Source organism: Bison bison, unplaced genomic scaffold (assembly GCF_000754665.1).
Source record: "Bison bison bison isolate TAMUID 2011002044 unplaced genomic scaffold, Bison_UMD1.0 scf7180017864375, whole genome shotgun sequence".
NCBI lineage: Eukaryota > Metazoa > Chordata > Mammalia > Artiodactyla > Bovidae > Bison > Bison bison.
Window position 1 is genome coordinate 4748894 of NW_011494947.1, and position 7738 is coordinate 4756631.

General features: G+C 52.1%; 2 protein-coding genes across 6 annotated transcripts in view; one reads left to right on the forward strand and one right to left on the reverse strand.

The window, feature by feature from the left end:
* Nucleotides 1-989: 989 nt before the first annotated feature.
* SWI5 (SWI5 recombination repair homolog (yeast)) lies at nt 990-7412 on the reverse strand. The gene is made up of 6 exons (XM_010856966.1): nt 7407-7412; nt 7067-7210; nt 6689-6784; nt 4482-4603; nt 3345-3439; nt 990-1296 (listed from the first exon to the last, which is right to left on the reverse strand). The coding sequence occupies exons 1-6, from the start codon at nt 7410-7412 to the stop codon at nt 1232-1234; spliced, it is 528 nt and encodes a 175-aa protein (XP_010855268.1). The 3' UTR covers nt 990-1231.
* A 52-nt stretch (nt 7413-7464) lies between these two features.
* The window catches only part of GOLGA2 (golgin A2), a 17006-nt gene continuing 16732 nt past the window's right edge, over nt 7465-7738 (forward strand). For 4 of the 5 annotated variants that reach the window (XM_010856858.1, XM_010856859.1, XM_010856857.1 and 1 more), the window contains exon 1: nt 7468-7602. In XM_010856858.1, coding sequence (XP_010855160.1) covers nt 7522-7602 — 81 coding nt within the window. In that variant the 5' untranslated portion in view covers nt 7468-7521. Of the gene's footprint in view, nt 7603-7738 lie in introns of all 5 variants that reach the window. The other variant, XM_010856856.1, reaches the window with a different exon arrangement.

Here is a 7738-nt window from a genome sequence, read left to right on the forward strand (position 1 = left end):
CTGCAATGCAGGAGACCCAGGTTCAATCCCTGGGTCAGGAAGATCCCCTTGGAGAAGGGAATGGCTATCCTCTCCAGTATTCTTGTCTGGAGAATCTCACTGACAGAGAAGCCTGGGAGGCTAGCCCATGGGGTCGCAGAGTCGGACACGACTGAATGACTAAAAGGAGGTCTGACTGTTAAGCCAGCTGAGGCAAATTGCCTTGATGCGTACAATACTATTTTCATTTCTACTTATGGAGGCCAAGCTAGCTGCCTGTGGTCACACCGCTTGTAAGTGGGCAGAGCTGGAATTCAAACCCAGACCTGACTTGCATGGCTGGTTTTTATTGATAGAGACTATACTTACCTCATGACAGCCTGTCCCTAAGCACTGCTATTGCATCTGAAATCTTGAGAATGTTCAGCATGGACCGGGCAGAGGGGCAGTGGGAATAGCCAGGGTAACTAGTTAATAGTGAGATCCTGCTATTCTTGTTTGCACTGAGCAGTCACAACACTCAGGCTGCACTTCTGCCAGTTGATGGCTGTTCATGGTGAGCATCGCGCAATGAAGAAACGACCACGGCTCACCCACGCTTGGCAGAGGGTTTCAACTGGGGACTGGAACCCCAATTCTGTGGATTAGGGACGAAGTCCTCCAAATGTTGCTATTTCACTCTCAGCTCTTACCTGCTCATTTCCCAGCTCACAAAGGCAGAGTTGCACACTAGAAACTTCAGAGTTAAGACTTGGGCTCAAATCCCTGTGGCCACTTACTGGGTGTCTAACTTTAGGCAAGTCACTGTGCCTTTCTGAGTCTCAATTTCCTCATCTGTGAAATGGGGATAGTAATACTAATTCCTCTTAGGATGGATTGAAGCACTGGAGGTAATGGATATAAAGCACTTAGCACAGTCCCTGGCATGTGGAAATCTGTTACCACATAGGGCAGGCTCTCTTTTTCCAGGTTAGGATCAGGGGGCTATCAGAAGAGAGGGAATCAGCATAGAGATTTGAACCAAAATCACTCATGTTTATTTATAAACAGGATACACATACACAGGTATCATTAGAATGTTTCAGGAACCTTGGAGCTGGTTCGGCTCCTCCTGACTCGGCTTGGGCTCTCTAGAAAAAGGGCTGTTGATGTTTTCTTGCTGGAAAGCCTGTGGGTTCGCTGGTTGGGCTTTCACTGCTTCTTATGTCCACATCTGCCTGTCCCAGTGGGCCGTGGACAAAGGGCTGTGAGCTCAGTCATTCATGTCTAGGCCAAATTCTGGATACAACTCCTTGGTGGTGACACCTCGGATCACAGCTGGAAGGAAGGAAGGATGTCCAGTGAGCGAAGTGGGAGGGAGAATGGCCGAAGCCCTGGCCCACCCAGGACCTCCTCCTGGACTTTCTTCCTGCTCCCCTTGTTGGCCACATAATCTTCCTGCCATTCCTTCCAGGCTCCTCCACTGTGGGCCCTGTCCACTCACTCCAAACTGGACTCACTGAACCCTCACCCACTTGGCAGAGGAGGCAAAGCTCCCCAAGAACCCTTTCTCCACACACAGCAACAAGAGTCACCAGCTGCAAATGTAAATCTACACTGACACTGTGCCTGTGACTAGCTGCAAACCCTGCCCATGTGCATGTCTGACCACTGTGTTTTTTTTAATGTGGACCAGGTGCCACCAGTGGTAAAGTGCACTTGCCAACGCAGGAGATGTAAGAGATATGGGTTCGATCTCCAGTATTCTTGCTTGGAGAATCCCATGGACAGAGGAACCCAGAGGGCTTAGTTACGAAGAGTCTGACGTGATTGAAGCAACTTAGCAGAGCACACAGCACATTTTACAAGTCTTTATTGAATTTGTTACAATATCGCTTCTGTTTTATGACCTGGAGGCATGTGGGATCTTAACTCCCCGGCCAGGGATCGAACCCGCACCCCCTGCATGGGAAGGTGAAGTCCTAACTGCTGGACCGCCAGGGAAGTCTCTGCCCTTGCCATTTGGTGATACCATTCCTCCCGCTTCCTCAAAGACTCGTCTCTCCTCCCATGGAAAAGGGTCTGTCTCCTGAGAGGCCTGCCCTGACCACTTTCTTTCATCCCCACCTACCACCCTGTGAACACTTGAGTATTTTCCATCTCTGACCTTTGTTTCCTTCATGGCACTTCACGCATTTTATAATTCATTGATTTGTGTTTGTTTAGTTCGTGACTATTCCCCTTCCCAACTCCAACATCAAAACATAGTCACGTGAGAACAGACATTCAGATGTCTGGTTCACCAAAGTGTCCCCATATCCAGTGGAGTAGCACAGAGCAGGTCCTCAGGAAATACTCACTGAATGAATGAAACACGGTAGGCTGCCTGCTTCAGGTCCTATGACCCAGAGGGACAGGTCTCAAGTTGGGTTCTGTCTACCGAGAGCTTACTCCCCTTGGCCTCTAGGCTACAGTCCCCTCGCATTCCTTTCTTCTTTTTTTTATATTTGGCTGCTCCAGGTCTTACTTGCAGCACATGGGATCTTTAGTTGCAAACTCTTAGTTGCGGCATGTGGGATCTGGTTCTCTGACCAGGGATCGAACCTGGTTCCCCTGCATTGGGAGTGTGGACTCTTAGCCACTGGACCACCAGGGAAGTCCCCACATTCCATTCTTCTTGGGCCCAGGTCATCCTCCTCTCTTCACTTCTTTTTCCCTCTTTCCGTTTTCTCCCTCCCCTCCTGTGGGACCCATTCCCCAGTGAAATACGGAGAAGCCCTTCCTGCTGTGGAATCTCAGATGTTGACGGGGAATTCTGCGACAAGTGCTACCAATGAGGCAGCCGGTGGGCAGACAGCCCAGCTCTGAGCACTGTCCCAGATGGTCACTGGCAGTCAAACATCAGCGTGTCCAACAATGGAAGCCAGGTGATGGGACCGAGGCCACGTACACATTTCCTTACCTTCAGGTGCCTGTGCCCTGGCTCAGATCTCCGGATAGTGGGTACTGTGCTCAAAGAAGAACAAAATACCCCTTTGAGCCAAGAGTCACCCTTGTACTTTCGCCTCTGTACCATGCCAGCCACTTGAGGCAAGGCTGGGGTCTCCATTGGTCTGAGTAGACTCTGAGGCACTAGGAACCCTAGTCCTCAGGCAGGCGGGGGAGTCCCAGATTCCAACCTGCCTGCAGCTCCAAAGCAGCCTCTACATGAGGGGAAGAACCCCAGGGACTCAATGAGAGCCGTACAGCTGCTCTGCTAGGAAGGGCAGGGGCATTCGGGGAGCACAGCAGCTGAGAACACTGCGGGTGGGGGTGGGGCGAGGGATGGTAAGTCAGAAGACCCAGGGTCAAAATCCCACCAGCCTGGCCCATGGGGACTCTCTCACCTAGTCTTCCCAGCAGCATCTGGGCCGCATCCTTGATGTCATTATACTCTTGGAGCTGGGAGATGTGGTCCTCCAGTTCATCTACACTGTAGCCTCTGGGGTGGGAAATGGGGAGAGAGAGAGAGAATCGTTAAGAAAGCTGATAAAGCCCCCAGCTTCAGAGGTAATAAGGCCCTTACTCACTAAGGGCCTACTGGGTGCTCAGCACTGGGAACACAGCAATGCCAAGACAGACCCCGCCCTCGTGAAGCTTAAGGTACGGCAGGGGATCTGCCCACTGTCTCACTCCTGGCAAATTCTCCCTGTATCCTTAGGGAGGGGTCTCCAGGCACTACTGGTACTATGTAACCCTGGTCAGAGCTGAGGGATTCACAGATGGGCACATGAGTGGTTAGTCAAATCCCCTCAAGCGTAACACGGCTATTCAAAGGTTCCTTGGTCTGTGCTCTGTGGCTGGAGCAAGAAGCGTGGGAAAACCCAGGAGGTATGGAAGAGCCAGAGTCCCCTTGGCACTGAAAACCCACTTTCAGAGGGAGGGCATGGCCCACGTGTGGACAGAAGCAGAGGCAGAGACCGTGGGTTCCAGACAGAGAGTGGGAGACCCATAGCTTTTCAGCTCCCAGTTCCCCTGGTCCTCCCAAGCCTGACCACGCCTTACCTGAGGCAGCTGCTGAGGCTGCTGGATGCCAATGGCACAGTCCTGTTTTTATGCTAAGGTAGGTTTCAGTTACTATTGCTGTTGTTCAGTCGCTAAGTCCTGTTGGACTCTTTGAGACCCCATGGACTGCAGTAAGCCAGGCTTCCCTGTCCTTCACCATCTCCCTGAGTTTGCTCAGACTTATGTCCATATCGAGTCACTGATACTATCTAATCATCTCATCCTCTGCCACCCACTTACCATCAGGAAGCTTGCACAAGCCTCTTTCCTCATCCATGAGTTACTGGGCACTAGTTAAAAGTTTTCTAGAGCTTCCCGGGTGGTCCAGTGATTAGGACTCAGTGCTTTCACTGCTATGGCCTGGGTTTAAACCCTGGTAAGATCCCACAAGCCACATGGTATGATCCCCGCCCACACACACACACACACACACACACACAAGTTATTCTAAGCACACTGAGGAACCCAACCAGACTTACTCTGATAATAGTTGGGAGATCTCCTTGTCCAACATGTCCTTCTTCTCCTTGAGTTTCTGAATGTCAAGCTGTAGAGAATCCTCACTGGTCCTGTCAGCCTGGCCAGGTTTGGGAGATGGCCGCTGAGTGGCACAAAAAGTCAGAAGCTAGACTAACCAATTATCTACAATTCAGAACCTCCACATTGTCCCCCCAAAAGCCACTCCCTGTTTCAGTGTGGTAACAGACAACCTCTACCCAGAATAAGACTACATTTTCCAGCTTCCCTTGGAATTAGATGTGGTCCTATAACTAAGTTCTGGCAAGTGGAACTTAATCAGAAATAGTGGATTCTATGTCTGGGAACTGTCCTTCCGGGGAGAGGATACACCTTTCTGTGGCCCTCTTCCTTCCTGCTAGTGGAGGGACGATGGAGTTGAACAGTGTCTTGGATGATAGAGGCATGGGTCCCCGATGACTGTTTTAGCCACCACTATTCAGGGTTTCCTTTCACTTTCAGCCAAACCCAACTTTAACTAAAGGGCTCATCCTGGTTCCCAATCTGACCCTAGCGCATCCACTTCAGGTCCACCTCTTGGATTCTCCTCTCCAGTCTACGATTATAACCTCACTGGGGGATTTCCCTGGTGGGCCAGTGGCTAAGACTCCATGCTCCCAACACAAGGAACCCAGGTTTGATCCCTGGTCATGGAATTAGAACCCATATGCTGTAACTAAGACCTGGTGCAGCCAAATAAATAAATAAATATTCAAAAAAAATCTACTTGGGTAACAAAATGCTTCCTTGGGGCTACAGTTCATCTTTGTCCTTTCTGCATCTAAAAGCTGCGAAGGCAGTGCCTGACATGCTGCCAATCTTCAGGAAATGTTGGTTGGGGCCACATTGGGGTTTTTAACCAGTCAACAAATCATAAGTAAGTACTAGCTGCCAGGCACTGCCTAAGGCTGCAGGGGTTTAGCAATGGAGAAGACGTCAAGCCTGGCCCCCTGCCTTCATGGAACATAGAGCCTAGTCCCAGACATACAACACCCAAAATGATGCTCTTCCTCCAGATATTTCCATGGAAAGCTGGACTCACCAGTCACACTTCATCAAAAAGACCTTCCCTGACCACCCCATCTAACCACCTCACACACTACCCCTTGTCCTGATGTTTTCTAACATCTATCACCACCTGGCACGTTGTACATTTCATTAATAATATTATTTTCACTGATGGCCTTATACCACTGGAGGGTGAACACCATGAGGGCAGGGACTCTGTTTTTTCACAGCTGATGGCCTTGTGTCTACAATAGGACCCAGCACATAAGTAAGTTGCTTCAGTAGTGTCAGACTCTGTGACCCCATGGACTGTAGCCCGCCAGGCTCCTCTGTCCATGGAATTCTCCAGGCAAGAATACTGGAGTGGAAGAAAAAAAAAAGAATACTGGAGTGGGTAGCCATTCCTTTCTCCAGGGGATCTTCCCAACCCAGGAATCGAACCTGGGTCTCCTGCATTGCAAGTGGATTCCTTACTGTCTAAGCCACCAGGGAAGCCCAGACCTGGCACATAGAAAGCACTATTTCAAATGAATTCATCAAATGAATGAAGGAAGGAAAAACAACCAATCAACTAACCAGCCGTCTGGAAAGTGTTTTGAAGTTGAAGTACCGTGTGCTAAGGGGGCACCTAACAGAGCAAGTGGCCTGAGCCTGAAGTGGAGCTGTGACTCCTCCAAGGAAGCTCAACTTTAAAGGCCGAGGAGGCATCAGTTTGGCAAAAAGCTGGAAAAAAGTATTCCACACAAGGGACAGCATATGCAAGTGCTGTAGGGCAGGAGAGAGCACCTGTGTTTGAGGGAATGAGAGTGGTTTCCGTGTAGGTGGAATGGGTGAGGGAAGGAGGGTGGTGTGAAAAGCACAAAACCAACCAACCACTTGTGGCGATGTCAGGGAGGAGGAGAGACAGAGCCCCTTTGTAGGGTCTGGGGTAACACTGACAAAGGACAGGAACGCTGTTTCTTCTCTGAAGCCTGGCGGGCAGGAGGAAAAGATGATGCGGAAGGACAGAGAAATGACCTGGAGTTTCTCTGTGGAATAAGGTCAGCTGGGGGGAAGACCCTGAAGAGGGCTGGTGGGTGGGTCAGCCGCTGTTAGGGAAGGAGGGAAGGGCTGGGAGCAGCATACAGGGTGGAGGGCAGGGAGGGGGCACAGGTATACTCACAGGGGATCGGAAGGCCCCGCCGCAACTTTTGGAAAGTCCTGGTTGAATCCTGGAGAGGAAGCCGAGGGAAAAAGTCTGATTGGACCTAGAGGCCGCCTGGGGAGGAAAGGGGTACTGTCGGGGTGTGGAGAGGAGGAACAGCTATGAACCGGGACTGGATCCGGTTGGGAAGGGGACAGAGAATGGTTCTGGGATCAGGGTAGGGATTCTAGGAAAAGGGGGGGTTTCTGACAGGGGGAGTGTTGGAGGAGTGGATGGCGGGGCGGGGGGCGCGTCTCTGGAGGTATCTGAGGAAAGTCTGAGGCAGAGCTACAGGGGCGTCACGAAAAGGGACTGGGAAAAGATGTGCTTTCCCCCTGCTATCAGCTCCTCGCCCACCTCCTCAGCCCTGGCGTTCGGGGCCCCCGACTCGGGGGGCACTGCAGAGAAGGAGGGTCCAGGGCGAGGACGGAAAAGAGCCTCCTCAGGTCTGCCAGGTACTTGGAATCCTGTGACGGAGACTAAGAACGTCACAAAGCGTAGCTACGCACGCACTTGGCGAGAGCCGGCTCAGTCCTCTCCGCCGCGGTGGGCAGGACAGAGGCCGCTTGCTCTGCGGCTGCGCCTTTAGCGTTTTTTGTGACTCCACCCTCTCTTTCGGGCTAGGCGGCGGCTTTAGCCGTGCGTCTCCGCCCCGTATCTTTTCCACTATCCAATGGGGCTAGAGAATTGAGGCCACCCCCATACACCGCGGCCTCCTAGTACCGCCCCGGTACCGCCTTCTCTTGGCTGAGTGGCACCGCGGCGCGGTGGCTGCCGGAAGCGATTCCGCAGAGGTTGACGGGATCGTGCTGATGTGGCCCCCCCTTCCCCCGCCCCGTCCCGGGATGTCGGAAGAAACCCGACAGAGCAAATTGGCTGCGGCCAAGAAAAAGGTAAAAATGTGCGGGCTCGCGGCTCCCTGACCCCTCCGAAGGCCGGGCCATGGCCAGAGTTTCTGTGCTGCCTCCAAGGCACACGGGGTGAGCCCCTCGGCGCCCCTTGGCGCCCCCCCCGCAACCAACAAAGTCT

Excerpts from the sequence above, each read along its gene's own strand:
- SWI5 (XM_010856966.1), bottom strand. Across the intron at positions 6,785-7,066 it reads CGAACGCCAGGGCTGAGGAG|GCGGCCTCTAGGTCCAATCA; the intron begins GTGGGCGAGGAG and ends TTTCCTCCCCAG. Across the intron at positions 3,440-4,481 it reads ATCTCCCAACTATTATCAGA|AGGCTACAGTGTAGATGAAC; the intron begins GTAAGTCTGGTT and ends TTCCCACCCCAG.